A 20,236-nucleotide genomic window follows, 5' to 3' on the forward strand; every position below is an offset into this window, starting at 1 on the left:
TCTTAAGTTTCCAGGTGCCATCAGACGCACCGGGCCTTTGAAGGCAGCACTTCCTGCCCAGAGCCCCCCCCCCCCCCCCCCCCCCAGCCTTCCCCTCGGTCCATCCGTCGGCTCCATGCTCCGTTAGCCTGCAGCTAGCAGCAGCTCAGCAGGCCACAGCGGCCGGCCGGTGAGTCTTCCTCGGCTTCCAGTCATGGCGTTGGTTACTCTGCAGCGGTCCCCGACTCCCAGCGCCGCGTCCACCGCCAGCACAGCCACCACGACGGCAGGAGAGGTGAGTTCGGTGCTGGGTAAACCCGAAGGCGGCCCCCCTCGGTGCGGTGAGGTGTTGTCGGACAGGTTGCGGAGATGTTGCGGGAGAAAGGCCCGCAGATTGAAGCTCCGTTAGTTGGTGTGTTATGCTAGGCTATTAGCTAACAGTAGCTAGCAAACCGTCTTCGGCGCCGGTAGTCAGATTCATGTAGTCACCACATTTGGCCACACATTTATTATATTTCAGTTTTCCTAATATGTATTTACATTATATATAAAAAAACAACCTCCCAGCTATTTAGTGTGTTTAACCTTAATTTGTAGCGTTAGCTCAGTGAGACAGGACCCTTTGAATGATTTAAGCTGCATAATGGAGTCGACTGACATTGAAAAATGAATCTATTTCTTAGGTATTAACTTTATCACAGTCTGTTCATCACAACAACAGCAGCAGGGCTAACTTGGCACTGTGAAATGAACATGAGCTGACATATGCTACATCTGAAATGTGGATGTTTTATTGTGATGATGTGAACTGTGATCTCCTTAGTAGGCAGGAAATTAGAAATTCAGACCGTCAGACAGGATATTTCTCTGTCTGATTCCAGTGTGTTGTCTGGTTGGGCCTAACTGGAAATATGAGATCTGCAGACTGTTAAACATCTATATGGAGACTAAAGACTAAACATAAATGCTTATTTATGCGTCTGTATAGTTGCAGAGCGTCACACTTTGAGATTTCTTGTTTTCTTAGGTCTCCCAGAAAGAAAAGTAACAAGCTTTACCTAAAAACTGTAATCATTCAAAGATAACTTCCCAATCTGTAAATAGTTATTGATTGCCAGATGGGGGCGCTGACCACCAGCTAGAAACTGAAAGGCTCACCTGAAAGGCTCTGCTCTGCATGACTACATCAGAGAAACTGGATCTGACATCTATGGTTGCATTTATTTGCAGCGACTGAGCCACAGCTGTGTTCATCCAAACTAAAATAAAGACAGAGATACGTTTTCTTTTCACAGCACGTTCCAAACCATCCAGTTCGGTAATGTCCTGACGTTATAGCTGTTTAACCCAAATTCATTCTTACTTCTAAAGGAGTTTTGTTGGTTTGATTGGGGTTTGTCCCTGTTCCTCAGTGTCCTGTTGGAGATGGTGCTGTAATCCAGCAGCATCATGGCGAGATGTGACAAATACAGCTGGCACAAACCTTCTGCAGCTATGATGTCATCTACTCTTCCCACGAAGGGTGGGGTGGAGGAAGACTGCTGTAGGAAGGGAAGGGAAGATTGGACGTAAACAGGGATATACGAGATGCTGGCACAAGGCAGTTAATGTGTGAGATTATTACGTCTAATACACAGTATGGAGAGTTACCTAGTTATGGATTGTTGCAGGCTCTCCTTGCAGTTTAATCAGCTTCCGACCATCCAAAATTGTACTCTCTGTTTTTCTTTTTGCATAGATTTCTGTAGAGTTTTCTACAAAGTCTCTGTCTCCTATGTCATTTCTTTCAATGACCAAAGGTTGTTCCAATTTTCTAACCTTTGTTTGTTTTCTGCTACAGGTCAAAGAGGACTTGATGAATTTTTTTCGAAAGTAATCACGATTAATGCATTGGGGCCTCTTCAATATAAGCCCAATTAAAATCACTGTTTCACTGTTGCTTTGGTGAATAAACACCAGGAGTGGGCAAGACAAGTTTATTTATAGAGCACAATTCGTACCCAGGGCAATTCAAAGTGCTTTACAGATACAGAAAAAATTACAAGGTAGAGAATCATTACATAAACCACAAAAAAGTAAAATAATTTAATGAATTAAAAGCTAAAAAAGCACAGATAAAATGCTTTCAGTTGTCACTGAATACTGATATTCTTTCATTTTCCATTGTCATCCACCCAACTATACACACATTTAGCTGGCTTGAATCTTGGACAATATTGAATTAGATTTGTTTCCTGCAGCAAAAGTGTTTGAACTGCTCCAAATATTCCAACAGCCTCGTCACCGGCCTTCCAATACACCTATGCTATAAAATTCTTACTATGTCATTTTTGTCAACCATGTTACCGTCTGTGAAGTCAGATGTGTTTATTTATATTCCTGCTTCTCATACCAATGAATTTTCAAGTTGAGGCTGCTCTTTCAACTTGCACACTCTTGTATAGGTGAAATAAAATGAGTGGTTTTATTTTCTCTGTTGAGCATCACACACAGTGTCTTAAGTGCTTCTTTTGTCAGTGTTTTTATTTTGTTTGTTTGTTTTAGTTTCATTTATTGGAGTTTATGTTCTGTATTGCAGGATTTTGGGAGTGAAGATGAGCGGCGAATAAATCAGAGGTAAGGTTAAATTTTATGCATGGGTGTTGCTGATTTTGTGGTTACGTCTGCCATTGAGTCATATTGTGAAATCTGGAGTCAGGACAGACTAACAGGCGTCAACAAGGAGAACAACGGAGCAACATTGTCATAAAACACCTGTCTGTTTTATTGGCAGAGTCATCAATTACTAATAACCAACCGCAGAGAACTTTTTGTACCTGGTAATCTCTCAGGTAATATGTTGACAGATATGTCTGCATTTTTATCAGCACTTAAATTCATGACTTGATGGACTTCAACTGTTCTTCAACTGTCATCAGTTGACTGACTTGGCCTTTGATTTTTAAAGAATTTACAGGAATAGAGAATGATCAAACACATTATTTATTTTACCTTCTTTTCACTCATGCAATAGCCAGGTCAATGTCTTTAAGAAATGCATTTGTGTGAGAATGTGAACAATGCATAATGTGAGTTCTGACTTGCCTTAAGTTATTTTCTATTTTCAGAATAGGTCAAAAGGCATATGATTCAGTTGAATTGCAAGTGAATTAATGGCCTATAAAATTATGGCACATTAAGTGGGCCATAATTGATCTCGTAGGGTGGATAAATATCTACTTGATTGATAGTTACGCAGCAAACGAGTATCTGTGCTTTCTGCTCCAAGCTGACCTTAATAAAGATGACAAGCCCAAAGGGTTAACAGAGGTTAACACAAAGACTTTGGAGGTCTAAGTGGCTCTGAATCAAGGATGATTTAATTTTAACAACTTGTACTTGGCAGAGTTGGGCAAGAGAGCAGAAATTGGTGGGGCTTGCACATTGAAGGAATTCAGCATGGGGGTAAGATGAAGGGATGGTAGACTATGAGCTCCACTAACAGCAGAAGATCCAACATGGACACTGTTACTTCTTAAATTCATTTTTCATTATTTTCTACATAGGAAAAACATCAGCAGATGAACAGTTGGGTTAATCTCTCCACAGTCACGTCATGTGAAAAACACTGAGAACACACAAACCAGTGTGGTTACTGCCTCTATTTAGCCGCTTTGTTATGCGCTCTAAGTCTAATCCATTGCACACCTCTCACACAACCAGTATACCTGGTGATTCAGCGCAGTAGCTTAGAGGACATCTGGTCCCGTTTGGCCACTCACAAGTCCATCTGCCACTGTTGCAGCGGCATGCTCTTCCTTAACTCTTTGACACGCCGACGTTCCCACTTGCTGATTCTAGAGCTTGAGCTCATGTTATGCAGGGGAAGCTCCTGTATCCTACCAGGCCCTTCTACTTTTACATGCTCCCAACACATTGACCTATCCAAGTTTCCACCTGGAGTAGGCTGTGCATACATCAGTCCACTGTCTGCTAGTGACCAGTTATTTTATCTGTTGTGGTACTGTTGAGAAAAGAGCTATCTTGTTATCTGGTATCTTTCAGAGCTATTGTTAATGTCTGTCAGTAAATCCTTCAAGATTAACAGCGTCATGCCCCTCCTTTAGGTACTTACAGTGCTTAGTGAGAGAGAAAGTGACATAGAAAGTTTTAGTTTACATTACTTTACTGGCCCCAAACATTTTAATATGTGGGCTGAATTCAATTAGACTGGAATTCCATTTTTATAATCCACTCTTTTTTCATTATCCTGGTGATTTAATAGATGTGTAGTATATTTTGTCCCAAACTTCCCATTGCAATGACACTTGCTCCCAAATAAAGAAACATGAAGGTTTCTTTTTGGTCCGTGTTAGTTAGTGACAACCAGTGCTGGCCACTTGAAGAAGAGAGAGATGAGATAATCCCTCCCTTATAAACCAGGGTATAATGAGATTTGGGAGTTTTGGAAGATTGCCAGTTCTCACTGCCCTTTCAACCCATGCTTGGCCCATGTGCTAAGCTCCCTGGAGGCACTACCTTGGATGTTGTCGACTCTTAAGGTGGCATGCACAAAGAGACACCCCTTTGTAAATTTTTGTGCCAAAATTCTGCGGTCTGGTTTTTTTGTTGTTGTCTTTTGGGGGGTGCAAGTGGATATGTTTTCCACAGGTGAGAGGGAAACCCTCTTCAGTTTGTCTGTCAGATGTAGAGTATATATCATTCTGATGTAGAGTTTGTGGAAAAAGCAAAAGAAAGCGTGTTGTTCACTTTATTTCTGTCGGGGAAAGTTTACAAGTGCTTATCACACTTGGATAATATGAACATGCACTTTCTGTGTACTTGAAAGAGCATGACAGACAAAACACACTGAAGAACAGAGGGCATAGGCACAGTTGTGTGTGTGTGCACGCCTGAGGCAGCTGGTGGAGGCTGCAATATCTCCCTGCAGGCAGAAATCTGACTCACACTCAGAGACGTTTGGATGAAGGGAGGAGGAGGAGACAGCAGAAGGAGTGGCCTCTGAGCAGACAGCGCTTCTTCACCAAGCACCACAGATGAGTGGAGGCTGTCTGTCAGTCTGTCACTCAAAAACTGCAGGCCAACACTTAAGACCATCCTTCTTTCACACTCTGCTCCACTGTTATTGGAGGCAGATGAAGAGGATGTAGCACGTGCCACAGAGGCCTGGGTTTCCTTCTGGTCAACAGGATGCATCTGTTTGTAGAACCCATTCAGGAGGCCGTGATGAAGATCCTACCTTATTTTGTGGACAACGCTGTGTTGACCCAGACTGAGATAAACCGCATGTGAGTCTAGTTTACATTGGCAAAATGGGGTTTTGAAATTGAGGCACAAAGCTGGCCTTCTTTCATGAGCAGTTCTGAAACAGATTTGAACTTGGCATATTGTAACTGTAAATGCGGTCTGGATGATTTTGAAACAGATACTGTAATGCCAGCAGAATGAACTGAACTTGTTCAGAGTTGATTAATAGTGATCTATTTGATGGCAATTTTAAAGCTTAAACAAAATGAGTTGGGATTGCATTCAAGATCTTCCTGTGACCTGACGGGTTAACTTATGTCTTTCTGTCTGTAAAGGAAGCATCGCTACTGCCAGTTGTAATCATGTGGAATCATTGAAGCCATCTGGCAAGTTTTCAGTCTGTCTTTGTTTTGATATCACATGTATTTTTAGCCTAGGTTTTCTTGGAGAAGCTGATAGCAGGTAGCTGTGGGGCAAGAGACACTAAAGCCTGTTTAATTATGGTCTGAATATGGCCTGTGAAGCTTTGGGTCAACACTTGATTTAGGACAAATTTCACTCTTTGAAGGTTTTTTCTTTGAGAAGCTGTTGGGTATCAAAGCTTAAGACAAGTGGACTTAAAGTTCAGTTACTTGATGAAATAGGAAAAGAGGACAGGAATTTGCACAGAGTACTAAGCAGTGTTCCTCTTATTGGTGTTAGCACCATATTATCCATCACGCCCTGACAGACCCTCTTGATAGCCTCATGAATCTCAAACTGAAAAAAGGCTGAAACAAAAAGTGGAACAACAGCTCTTGTTGAGAAGTGTCCACCCCCGTGCTTAGTCACTGTGGAACTTTGTTTCTGTGATGCTTGGGCGGAGGGAATTTATTGTGAGTTGCACAAAACGAAGCCTATTGTTCCAACCAAATCATCTGTTTGGCCCAGGCTTGCTGTTCTGTATGTGGGTTTTGAAAGTGTGATCAGAGAGATTTTAGAAACTCCCCCCCAAAAGAATACAACATAAAGCAGTTCAGGTTTTTTGGGGCATATCTTTTTTTTGGATGGCATTAGTAAACAGTGATAGCAGTAATACTGTAATATATCAGTAAACTACAGTAATATGTCAATAGACTGATTTCCATGTTTACAGATATGTTTATCTTGAGTGTATGTATGGATTTAGCTTTTTTTCTGACAATCATCTCTTTTGTGCTCAAATGATTTGCCCTGATTTGCCTCACTGAACACACACAATGTGAGGTGATGTCCCACTTTGGTTCCAGGTAGTTTTATGAATGTGCTCATATTGTTTTTCAATGAAATGGAACTGAATTCAGCTTGGAGCGAATACCTCACATCTGTTTTATTGCAGCTCCTAACTTATGTCATCTGTTGACAGTTCCAAAACTAGTCTGAAAAAGTCATGACTTTTACAGGCAGGTGTGAACTGATAATTGCTGCTTTGTTCTCACAGTTAAGCACCATGCACAACTGCAGTTAGGTAATTTATTTAGGTCTTTGTTGCTTTACACCAAGCCAGCAGAAACCTGACAGGTCAAGTCTGAGTGCAACCCACGCAGCAGAAAGAAGACTGATAAGCATTGAGAATCAAAGCTTGATTCATGACTGCTGCAGACCTGATTTCTGCCTCTGTAACATGGCAGCTGGGCTTTTCTACTCAGCTGTTGAAGTCAGTGACCAACAGCAGACAACTGTGAATTATACTCATTTTTTTGGATGCGCCTAATAAGTGCAATTTAATATTCAATTAGTCTTGCAACGTACAAACTGGAATACTTGTACTGCTGTTGCTTTGCTCTCTGGATTCAATTATTATGAGTGTGTTTCAGTATTTGTAACTGCTCTCCCCCCTTTTTTTTTTTTTTTTGCAGCCTAAGCGAGAGCTTTTTCATGGTGAAGGGTGCTGCTCTTTTCTTGCAGCAAGGGAGCAGTCACCAGGGCCAGAAAGCACATCCTCACCACAAACATGCAGGTAAGAACCACAACAGACCCAAAAGCACACCCTTGTGACCATATAATTTTCTTTAACTATAGTTTGAATCTTTTCCTTCTTCAGTTTTCTTGTCTAGGTTATGTCATGTACAACAGGTTCATGTGCTGCTCTCACTGGCATAGCAGCAGATGTTTGTAGCTGAGGTGAACAGGGCAGAGGCTGCTTCGTTGATAAGCATGTTCCAGACATATAGCTTAGGCAGATTAGTGCTTAAATCCAGCGCACAGTAGCAGAACGACTATTGAAGGTTCAAATAGGCTTTTATTGTTTGTGTTACCTTATGTTTGTTGCATTTATCGCTTGCCTTCCTAAAGTGAAGGCAATACAAGGCAAATGTAAATGACTACTCTCAGCAGACCTTCTTTCATGTTGTTTTGTAGTTGTATAAAAAGTTTGAAGTGTCCTGACTGAGGTCACGTGACAAGTTGGCCCGAACAATGAACTATATGCAGTCAATTAATGATTTTAACATTCCATCATTGAAGGACACAATTAATTGCTTTAAAGACATCGGGCTGGCCTGATGGTCCACGGGCATTATGGGAATTCAGCACCAGCCAACAATGAGCATGGTGCCAGGCCATTTGGCAAGTAATGGCTCTGGTTGGCCGTTTTGTCTCTTCTATCAACCACTTTGTAACATAGGCCACTTATTTGCTGGTCCTGCTTTGTGCTCAAAAACATTTGGCAAGGGAAATAGTTTCGTCATTTCCCACTTTTGTGAGATGACTTGTGTGTTTGGTAAAGATAATCCTTCTCTGTGAACTTGATTCAACCATGAGTGACTTCTAGAGGACCACCACGGCTCACAGAAAGTTTTAGAGGGCAAAAATTCATATTTAACTACTGTGCCTAATAAATACAGTGAAACTCTAATCTTTAAAACCATACCGAGCTGTGAAAATCGGGGCTATGACATTTTATTGTAGAGACTGACTTTCAGAGCATCTTTTATTTTACATCCAAGTGCTTTAAATCTGTACATATATACTGTTGCAAGACATTTTGGGACTGAAACCCATTGGTGTCAGTTTCACATGTTTTTCTGTTCAAACTATTCACATAAACATTGATACGTGATGCATAACTGTAGATATTAATGTCTGCATATGATTCTTAGAGCTTTCAGCTGTACAGTACTGAACTAAGTAGAATTTTCTCAGAGAACACACCAAGCTCAGAGCATGTGTGGCATTAAGTTACGCCTAGCAGGACAACATTGTTCAACCAAAGACTCGGAGGAGGAACATCATTAGATATAATTTCTAAAATCTTAGCCCTTTAATCTTTATTGAGTTGTGTGCAGCAACTGAAATTAGTTTAAAAACATTCCTAGAAAATAATTTAAGTCATCTTCAGAGTTTGAGTTATATAACAAGAAAATATGATCACAGGATCTTGGAGGATATGTATTTGGCCAGTCCATGAAACCACGACCATTGTCATATTGTAACTTTGTTGTAATGTTGTAAAATGTTGTAACATTTTTTTGGTATTGTTTTCAATCTTAAAAGAAAAGTTTTAGTAGGGGTGGGAATCTTTTACTAGCTCACAATTCGATTTAGATTTTTGGATGTATGATTGCCCCCCAGATTGCCCCCCAAAAGACTAGAACAGGCCCTTTCAGAGACTAGAGGCTAGACTAGACGAGAGACTGGACCCCTCAATAGAAAAACTGTAAAAAAAAAGAAAAAACAAACAATAATAATAAAAAACAAATATGGGAAAAATTTTAAACGGAATTTGGGGGGGAGGGGGATAAAGCGGATTTTATATGACTCTAGGTAAAAACCAAAGTGAGTCCAAATCTTTGCCTTCAATGAGGACAGGGCCAGTTGAATCTCTCTTTCCTCCATTATTGTAGTTTCCTCCTTGTTTTGGTCTGTATGCATATGTTCCATTACAGGCTCTGTGGTGACGTCAGGATGCCCCGCAGACAGCCTGTGGAGTTATTGGGACATTTTAAATCGATTCTGAATCATAGTAGATGAGAATTGCTTTTTTTTTTTTTTTTAGCACACCCCTAATTTTTAATGCCAAAACCAGGATAATTGTATTGTATGATATATATATATATATAAAGGTGTTTTTAAGTTCCACCCCCAAAGTAATTAATGACAGACAATAAAATCTGGTATTTTAAATGAATTTCTGCTATTAATATCTGTAGATGGATGTAAAGATTTGTCTATTTGGACTGTTGTGACATATTTGGCACACATACTTGGCACTCTGTCAACTGCAATCATTCATCTGTACACCATTTTTTTATAATGTCTAACCAATTACCAAACTCAATTAATAATGATTTTGAAGGCCACAGTCATTATTACAATCATCTTTAAAACTGATTATTTGTTACTCATAATGACACTGAGTGTACCAGCTGCCGTGCAAACCTGTTTAGCCTGTGCATGTGGCATCTTGAGGGATCACCGAGCGATTTAAAGAGCACTGTGCATTGTGTCTTTGTGGCTGACAAATTAGTTCATGTAGAAATGGATAGTTTATCGTTATTTCATTTGTCTTCAAACAGTTGTTAACAGGTTCTGGTAGAGGCTTTAGCTGTAGCTTCAGTGTAAAACATTAAAATGCAGGGAACGTGTACCTGCAGTGGAATACAGCAATGATTTGGCTTAAATAAACTTGTGGCCGCAGTATGCATTAAATCTTTTATCATTATTATAACTTATTGTGGTTCAAATTAAAGCTCTTTCAACTCAAAACGTGTTGGTGGGTACTAATGAGATTAATTTGTATCCACTTACACCAAACAGCCACAGCTCGTCATCAATCGGTTTCCTTTATGATCTTTCTCAACAGGCGACTTACCTCAGCACCTGCAGGTGATGATAAATATTCTTCGCTCAGAGGACAGAATCAAACTGGTAAGAGAAAAGTATATGTGCGCACACCAAAACAAAAGCATGCATGCATCACTACACTCAAAAAGACCACTGACTAACAATCTGGCATCACAGAACCTCTAGAATGCATTTTATTGTGTACTTATGATGCTTCTTTGCTCACTGTAATTATTAGCTCATGAGGGCACACTCTGGAAGGCATTACCAAATGTTTCCATTATGCATCTATGTGCTGGTGTTAATTATTTCATTTTATGTTTACCAGCTCTGTACTCTCACATCTTGAGAACTCGGTTAGCCTATTACATCAAGTGCGCCACAGTTTTCTTTACACATTCTTCTGTAGCACCTTGTTAGACACAGATTTTTACTGGAAAGTCAGTGCTATTGCAAAAGTGTTACCTTTCTTGAGTATTTGCTTTTATGAACAGTGAGAATTTAGCACTTAGGTAAAGCATGTTTATAACATTGGCGTGCCATTATAATTATTTCAATTAAATATAGTTTAATCACAAGATTTCTGTATATTTAAATGTAAACGCAAGGTAATTGTTTTTTTTAAACTAAATCACCCATTAAAAAGAAAATTTGGTTCTTAGGTAGTACTTTGATAAGAAGAAAACTGTTGACTTAAGTTGTCTGTACCCTGTGCAGGCAGTCCGGCTGGAGAGTGCATGGTCAGATCGTGTGCGGTACATGGTGGTGGTCTACACCAGTGGGCGACAGGACACTGAGGAAAACATCCTACTGGGAATTGACTTTACCAACAAAGACTGGTATGAATAGACTCAGTGTTTTGGGAGAGGGCTCCATTTATGTATAAGATTTACAAACTGTTTAGGAAAGTGTGTGTGTGTGTGTACACACTGAAAAAGATGGCCAGACCATCTCCTAAATGTCTTATTATTAGGTAAAGGTTTAATAGATATAGATGGATGTAATGCACTTCATTTGCACATGATTAATTCCATGTTATACTTTACCTAAAAATAAGGCATTTCTATACCTTTTTTTAATGTGGAAAATCACATTTATGCACATCAGCCATTGCGAAGAAAAGAAGATTTTTACATTTACTTTTCATCTTAACTTTTATTCCTCTAGCAAAAGCTGTTCGATCGGTATGGTGCTACCACTTTGGAGTGATACAAAAATCCATCTGGATGGAGATGGGTAAGGTTTTTTTTTTTTATTGGTCAGTGTAACGCCTGCTGTAAGGACAGAGACAACAGCAGCCTTTAACCTGCAGATATTTTTCTGCTTAGCGAAGGGGTGAACTTGATACACATGTACTGTAGTTTTGAGGTGCTGAAGTTTATCATTTGATCCTCAGGGGCTTTACTGTGAACACAGCAGGCCGGACTCATGTCTTCAAACCAGTATCTGTGCAGGCAATGTGGTGAGTAATAAACAACCGCTGTATCCATGGTGGCTGTTTACAAATGTAGTGCCACTACTAACCATAATAAATCTCCTGATTGACGCACTGTGCTGCAGTGAGGCACCAGGTTGGACAGTGCTGATTCATTCTGCCACCTGCTGGCATGGAAAGGCTATTACACAGCTGCATAAAACCAGGCCATACTACACTTGTTGGATCATTTCAGAGTTCGTAAAATCTGATTTACAACTTAACTTTACCCTTTATTTTCCCAATCAACTAGGTCAGCTTTGCAGGTGCTGCACAAGGCATGTGAGGTGTCACGCAGGTATAACTATTTCCCAGGAGGTATGGCCCTCACCTGGATGGGCTACTATGAGAGCTGCATTACTTCAGACCAGAGCTGCATCAATGAATGGAATGCCATGAAGGACTTGGAAACCACACGGCCAGACTCGCCCACCATGTTTGTTGACAAGTCAGTAAACACTCCTGATGCAAAAACACGAGCTAATCATTGTTGTATGTCTTAACTTTTATTCAGTGGGTGCTGAAATCTTAATCTTTGCTAGGCCTTCAGAAAGAGAGAGGACAGAGTGCCTTATTAAAGCCAAACTCAGAAGCATCATGACGTGCCAGGACCTTGAGAACGTCACCTGCAAACAGGTGCTGTCTGCACTCAATATCACACACATCATGAAATAAATCACTGTTTTGCATTATGTTAACATTATTTGATGCTCATAAACAGGAACTTGTAAACATACAAACATATATTTAAAGCAAAGGTTTCCCCCTGAGTGTGACAGACAGCCTTACAATACAGACACAACAAACCCAAAACACACAACCTAAATTATACTGTTTATTTATTTATTCATTCATTAATTCATTTGGCAGATCCGAACAGAGTTGGAGCAGCACATGAACTGCAACCTGAAGGAGTATAAAGAGTTCATTGACAATGAGATGCTACTGATCCTGGGCCAAATGGACAAAGCCACTCTAATTTTTGACCATGTCTACCTGGTAGGACAACTATTCTTGTCTTTTACATAAAAAAAAATAAAATAAATAAAAATAATAAAAAATATCTGTTAATTTGTTTTGCCCTGTGAATACGAGAAATTTGTCCATCCATTCCAAAAGAAGACTGGCTTTTTTCTGGCTAGTGGGGGAGAGGGGGAGGGAGGGGGAGAGGGAGAGGGGGAGGAAGAGAGGGAGGGGGAGAGGGAGGGCTCACGCTCATGAAATTTGAAAATACACGGTACCCTTACATAGTCTTACATAGTGGGTTTTTTTTTTTTTGTTGTTTTTTGTTTCAGGGATCTGAATGGAATGCATCTAATTTGGAGGAGCTGCGGGAGACAGGGTGATTTATTTTTTTTGTTATGGAAGAATGAAAATCAGAAGACATTAAACATTTTTCATCATGATTTTGAACAAGAAAGAATATTGCTGATGAACACCATCTCTCTTTTCCAGGGTTGGTTATATCCTCAATGTTACCAGGGAGATAGACAACTTCTTTCCAGGCACATTCAGTTATCACAACATACGTGTCTATGATGAGGATGCCACAGACTTGCTGGCTCACTGGAATGACACATACAACTTCATTGTTAAAGCAAAGTGAGTCGTGAGTGAAACCTTAATCGTGCTGTTTAATATTAACCAGTTAAACACAAAAATATTTTATCTACACAAGACTTGATTGTTAAATTTTCCACATAGAATCAAGAAAACAAAAATTCCAGTGAAAGAGATTCTTCCACATGCTGTAGAGTCCCGATTTCATATCTTTACTTCCAACTTTAACTTGTGTGCTTTTAGCCTTTATGAAGTAAGGAGTTTAAATAAAAAGTCATGCTTCTCGCCCACAGAAAGAACCATTCAAAATGTTTAGTTCACTGCAAGATGGGAGTCAGTCGTTCTGCCTCCACCGTCATTGCTTACGCCATGAAGGAGTATGGCTGGTCACTAGAGAAGGCCTACAACTTTGTCAAACAAAAGAGGAGCATCACACGACCAAATCCAGGTTTCATGAGACAGTTGGCGGAGTACGAGGGCATCCTGGATGCCAGGTACTCTCCCTCCCTTGATGCATATGTGCATTGCTAATAAGTTGTTTTTCTCAGTTCACCTGTTTTCTGACTATGCCGTATTTCTGCATTTTCAGCAAACAGCGGCACAACAAGCTTTGGCACCCAGATGCTGACTGTGAGATGGCAGAGGGACAGCAGGGCTTGGCTCAGTGCTGTGGAGGGGAAGAGGGAGGCCACCTGACTCCTGAGCCAGGGATGTCTCCCTGCTGTGAAGAAGCACTGTCTGATAAAGGTGCAGCATGTCCCTCCCCATGTAGGACTGTTGCTCTGGAGATTGACCCCGCCTATAACAACTACTATTTCCGCCGACTCTCTGACTCAGCGCTGGACAGTGAACCATCGACCCCTGTGCGTGGCCCACCCCTTCTTGGCATGGAAAAAGTCTTTATAGAAATTGAGGATGTGGAGCGGGATGCTCTGCTAGATGATGAGGCTTTTGATGGACATGAAGGCCTGCCCCTCCCTCACTTTGGACCTACTGCAGAGGGCACTGCAGCCCAGACCTGCAGTCGTGGCCCTGAGCCCCTGGAGGAGCTGCGTCTGAGGCTGGAGTTCAGCACTGTGGAGGAAGAGGATGAGGAGGAAGTACAAAAGGAGGAAGCAGAAATGGAAGTACTAATGCAGCCAGATGACGGAGGGGGTGGGAATGGAGGTGGCGGAGAGGAAACGCATGATGTGGAGGTAGAGGGTGATACGGAGGGTAATGGGATGGATCTTGCAACCCTGAATGAGAATTCCAACAACAACAATCATTTGAGCCTTCTATGTAACCACAATGTAAGTTTGATTGATGCCATTAACCTTCATTTTTACAATGAAAATATTTATTCTCACTTTGTAGAAATAACTGTTCTCTGGGATGTTTTTTTTTTTCCTTCTTTTTTAGGAAAAATCTTTCATCCTTCTTCCAGCTGATCCTTCTATGCTGTCTTGCTTGGATTCAAAGTCCAATCAGAAAGAGGCCTCTCCAACCTCAGCCTCAAAGCGTTGCCTTAACCCAACTTCTCCTGTCCCAAGTGCTTCATTCCTACTGTCCCATACCTTTTCTGAAGGCCTCACGTCCTCTTTGGGATTGCTGTGCCCCTGTGGTCATCTGTGTGACTGTGCCAACTGTGCTGCCTCCCCGCCCAAAGAGAAGCAGCCAAGAGAATCACTACACTTAGTAGAGCCTGAGGACAGCGGTCAGTTGTTGGAAGAAAACACTGAGCTTGACAAAAGGCTGGTTGCAGCTGCCTCTGAGGATCTTCCTGAGCTGGTGAGAATGGATTTGGAGGAAGAGAAGCCTGCGGTGGCTTGCTACCTTGGCCAACAGCAGGAGACCCTTCTACAGCTGCGGAGATCTGGGTTGGTCCGTCGGCGTGCAGAGAGACTAGAGAGACTTTCAGGGTCTTCTCAGGAGAGCCTGAACTCTCTGAAGCATTTGCACGCATGCCAAAGGTCCAAGAAGAGCCCTTTTCAAGCTGAGGAGGAAGATGACTTCTCCGGCTTTACTGGGGATGTGAAGTCTTCAACTCCATGCCAAGTGCGTCTAGAGCCACTGGTGATGCCACTGACCAATGAAGCTTTGTTTGGGGTGGTGGGGTCTGGGCTGCTCACACCTACTTCCTCCCCTCATGGCTCTACTCTGACACGCAGTTCCAGCAGTGATAGTCTGCGCAGTGTGAGGGGTAAACCGGGTCTTGTACGGCAGAGGGCGCAGGAGATCGAGACCCGCATGCGGCTGGCTGGTCTGACCGTACCCTCCAGGCTGAAAAGGTCCAACTCGCTGGCCAAGTTGGGCAGCCTCAACTTCTCCTCTGAGGATCTGTGTTCAGCCTGCTCCTCAGATGCAGGGACACTGCTGCTCCTCTCACTGTCCCCAGAGCCAGACACTGGCCTGGAGTGGGAGTCCCCCACCAACTCTGCTCTGCCCCGGCCCTACAAGGACCTGCACACTCCAGAGAGAGCACTACCAGGTGAGCCCAGAAGCTGACACATCACGTGGAAAGTTATATACACTCCACCCACCCTCCTATCTGTCACCCTGCAGGGCCGGAGGGGGTGGTACAGGTTCTGGAAACGGGAGAGAGTCAAGTCCTAGGAAACCAATTCAAACACAACAAAACTGATTAAAAAAAAAATATACAAAAAAACATGCCAACCATTGTTATAAGGATTGTACACCCTCTTTTGCCACATTGTTTCTCAAACTGCTGTTCACCGATGAAAGTCATATTGCTGTATCTGACTAGTGTGTCAAGCCATCAGTTCACATCTAACGTTTGATTCTTGGACAAACAAGTGCCTTATTCATGAGATCAGAGGCACAGAGCTGTGTGTTAGACTGCAGGATGAGACGGTACAGGATTCTTTATAACCTTTAACTGACACAGCTGTTAGTACCTGATATGTACTAAATCATGGTATCCACTGGCACTTGGATTATGTTTACCTGTCTGGTACAAAGTAGTAGCGTACATTGATGAACTTGAGTCCATCAGCGGAGCTTGGCAGAGAGCAAAGTGTTAAATAAATGTATAGTTGTTTACCGCACAGTTTATGTTCTAGATGCTAGAGGGTTGTAAAATTAATGGTTACCTCATGTTGCATTCATGAAGCTCTTTCTCAGATGAACACTGGGCTGGAGTTGTATTCAGTTCATTTGCTAAAGTGACGTTACAGTGAGGAAATCATTTTAATGCAGAGTGTATGTTAGTGCATTAATGCTAAACTATCTGTCTCTGAGTCTCTGAATGAGTGAAATGGATGAACATGGAGAGAGAAAGATGTGGCTTTGTTTCGCCAGAGGCATGCTCACTGTTTTCAACAAACAGAACAGAAACACTTCTGAGTTTGTTGTTTCTTTGCACTGCTTTTTTTTTTTTTTTTTTTTATTGAGTGAATACTAGTACACAACATTTCCCAAAATAACATTAGTGTAATGTTATTGACCTCATCATTCCCTACAATGTACGATATTTTTGGGAAAGCAGAGTGAGGAATCACACTGCATGGCTTGAAAATGCCTGGTGTCACAGGATTTGGGGATTTATGGCAGACAGATCATATAATTGAGGGCTTTTCCCACGCTAAAGCCGAAAGGAGCATTTTTGACAAGATTTCTAGAGAAAACATGAAACATTTCACAACCAAACCTTCTACAACTTGAATTCATTGTTGACAGTTGCCAATATTTCAAATTCATTTGTACTTTTTGAAATGTGAAAAACCAAAGTTGTTTGGCTGTCTCAACAAATTGGAAACACCATTTACGCTGTACAAAATATGTGAATCATAATGTCAATCATGTACGTATTTAAATGCTGTCACACCTTTTTGCACCTTTTGAGAGAAACACAACAGACTCAGTGGAGTCGTCGGGCTCATAGCTGTTAAGCTTTTATGCTCATATCATCATTGAGTTTTAAAGCTTTTGTCACACTGATGTGACAATGATCACAATAGGTTACATCACAGTTTTGTAACCATTTTCTTTTTTATATTTAAGTATGCAGTAACTTTTGTACTGTACATTGCTGTAGTTTGAATGCATATTGCACTTTTTAAGTTGGTCAAAATAATGTACTGTACGTGTTAATTATGGAAATAAACATTTTCTTTTACATAACTCATTGTGAATCCTTCATTTAAAACTCAAGAACAGAAGTGGGACTATATATATTGTTTCAGCCTTGGTGCTCCGGATGCAGAGTTCAAGTTCCTTCCAAATGATGAAAACATACACACACATTCAGGTATTTAGGCAAAGCTAGATGTCTGTGCAATGAGTCGACTATGTATGGTGTGTGTATCCTGACGTTGCATCACTGTGCCCCCATCTGTATACTTTGGCAGGAGGGACATTTTCTAACAGCCAGCTTATATAACATTTGGCTTCCCATCACAGTTTGCATGACATCAGTGAATTACTTAAGTTACACGCTCTTGTTCCTCCCGGCCTGTGTGACTGTGTGTGTGTCTGTGTGGTGAATGTGTGCAGAATAGCATGTGGCTGGGGGCATTGAGGTGGCAAAGATTTAATATAGTGCAGATCTGTGTGAGTCAACACTGGTATACAGCGTACAGCGTCTGTTTCTTGTACATGTAGATGGAACATGAAACTGGTATAAATGTGAAGTGGAAAACTGATGTCTTGATTACCATGAACCTGTAAACATTTAAATGACAAGCTTCGTAAAACTCATAATTAGTGCCAAGAAGTCGGTGGGGTGTTTTAAATTAACCATGACCTTAAATTTCAGACAAATTCGCTTTTGTCTAGACAGGATTGAGAGTGACTGGTAACACTTTCTAAACACAAAAAGACCAGTTGGCAAGCACTGGAGGACCACGAGCTGCTGCTCTATCAAAACAGCAGCCTCTGGGTGTGGGCTGGCCCCTCTTCCCCTTCTTCTGCCGGTGAATTCTTGGCTGCTGAGCCCCCGCTTTTGTTTTATTATCTGAGGACATATCCTGTTTTGGATGTTACCATAGGGACCAAGAGAAACAAAAGAAAAAGAAGTCCAAGGTATTTCTCCGATAATTTCCCACACCCCTGGACATACACAGGTTGGCTACAGTTGCTCACCGTGTATTCCAGGCACAGCCCTCTTTTTTTTTTTTACCAGTCTTCCTTAACTACGTTCCTGGAGTGAATAGTCTCAACTGTCCATGCCACTGCTATGCAAAGTCTTGATTATTCACTCAGGACCTGGAATTTCTGTGAACCATCACATCCAGCTGTATCTCCATATCTTTGGATTGAATAAAACGTGAAAAAGTCACAACATGTTGTATATTTTAAAATACAGCACACACTCCAAATATATTGTCCATTCACCTGAATCTGAGCAACTTCTCCAAAGCATTACAAAAAAAAATCATGCCACAAACTCAACAAGTCTGAATTTCTCATTATTTTATTAGTCTAATGTGCTGTGACATCACATGGATGCAATATAAGGCTTCTGCATTTGAGGGAGGACTTAAACAGATCCAAACAACCAACAAAGAGCAGTCTGTCAGTCCTCAGGGAGAGCGGTCGTCTCGGCTACAACGTCTAACTGGTAAGTGTCAGCCGCAGCATAACATAGATCAATATCACATGTGTTACACTGTAAGAGCAGTAAGGCCTGCTACGTGGGTTGTGTGCCATTCTTGTCTGATGGCACAGATAAGTTCTTAAATTTAAAGATGCTGAAACTTTTGCTTGTAAGCAGATACCAGTTCACTGGTGTGAATTCCAGTGTGTCTGGGTTTGTTGCATCAGCAGAGCACATGGTGATCAAGTGATCAGTTTTGCGTAATCAGGCAGGGTGACACAGGATAAGGGATCAGCTGTTTACATGGATGGATTGCCTTAAGGGGAGGGGTTCCCCACCGTGCCTGATAAAGAAGGTAAAAGATAATCAATGAATGCAAATTCTGCTCAGCTCTGACGGTGGCTGGAACCTGACGAGCCCACATGACCTCGAGAGGGGGAAAGACAGCTCTGTGATTATTTCAGCCCTTCACATGTTGCTTCAAGATTAGCTTTTGTGTCTTCTGTTATCATGGATTTCTGCTGTCTCTCAATATCCTGACATGAAGAACATGTTTGTATCTTTTCCAAACAGCTATGCCACTATTGTGTGAAGACATGAGCTCCCCATGTGTCTGGCCTATCAGATGATAAGACAACGGCAGTCATATGTTGTCACACAAATGGAGGAATGAGGCCATAGACAGGAAAACAGACTCAAGGTCCAGATGATTGTTCTTTGTGCTTCACCATCTTCTCTGCTTACTGCTGCAGTTTTTGATGAAAACTCATTAAACTATTGGACAGTCTCATGGAAAACATGTCTATTTAGGTTTTGCCTTGTTATCTGTTTTAGTTTAACAGTTTTCTTTAATATTCACCTTCTTCACTCCGTCACTAATACTTTTACACCCATAGACTTTTAAATCAAGAAAATTGGAAATTAATTCAAAATTTGTGAATGTTGTAGGAACATGAAAAAGCCTGACTGCTTGGTGACAAATCAATTAAAAAAAGTGGTGGGGGGGGGACAAATCTGAGTTTTAAATAGTTAAGTGCGGGAGAAAGACTTGTTGACAAACTGTCATAAGACTTAGTGAGCCTTCAATACTCAGAGAACCATTTATCATTCAGTCAGATTTGGTGTGATCTGTTTACCCAAACTGCTGTGTGATTTGTTGAACCAAATAATTAACTCAACTAACATGGATGATCATGATGAAAATATATTGCATTTCACTCACTGGCTGAATAATGCACAGTAATGAACGCTGGTCAGTCCAACAACAAAAGATTTGAATTCACAACTGCTACATTTCAGATCGCAGCAGCATCCTGTGATTGTACTTGATCCTGAAGTTGAGCTGGTGTGGTCAGTGCATGATAATGAATAACAGCATAACTCTGACCAACAGAGTGTGTACTACAGCAGTTAAAGCCATTCGATTACTAACCACCTCCATTGAAATGGCTCCTCTGACTGTGAAATGTTTGCTACATGGTACGTGGTATGTTCCCAAGACTAAAACCATTACTTGTGTACAGACTGTGATGTTAATCCCAGGTCTTGGCTCTTTTCAGTGTTTTACTCCTACAGGGAATATTAGTATGAATGCTGAATATTACAGAGACTGTAACACAGATTAGTCAGGCAAGAGA

General features: G+C 41.3%; 1 protein-coding gene across 1 annotated transcript; it reads left to right on the top strand.

The window, feature by feature from the left end:
- The first annotated feature begins 152 nt into the window (after window positions 1-152).
- ssh1a (slingshot protein phosphatase 1a) lies at window positions 153-17,178 on the top strand. The gene is made up of 15 exons (XM_029510307.1): window positions 153-274; window positions 2,558-2,595; window positions 7,104-7,204; window positions 10,049-10,113; window positions 10,747-10,868; window positions 11,197-11,265; window positions 11,426-11,491; window positions 11,757-11,951; window positions 12,046-12,139; window positions 12,374-12,502; window positions 12,799-12,845; window positions 12,959-13,105; window positions 13,357-13,557; window positions 13,653-14,355; window positions 14,465-17,178. The coding sequence occupies exons 1-15, from the start codon at window positions 194-196 to the stop codon at window positions 15,548-15,550; spliced, it is 3,144 nt and encodes a 1,047-aa protein (XP_029366167.1). The 5' UTR covers window positions 153-193; the 3' UTR covers window positions 15,551-17,178.
- The last annotated feature ends 3,058 nt before the right edge of the window (window positions 17,179-20,236 follow it).

Source organism: Echeneis naucrates, chromosome 9 (assembly GCF_900963305.1).
Source record: "Echeneis naucrates chromosome 9, fEcheNa1.1, whole genome shotgun sequence".
Taxonomy (NCBI): domain Eukaryota; kingdom Metazoa; phylum Chordata; class Actinopteri; order Carangiformes; family Echeneidae; genus Echeneis; species Echeneis naucrates.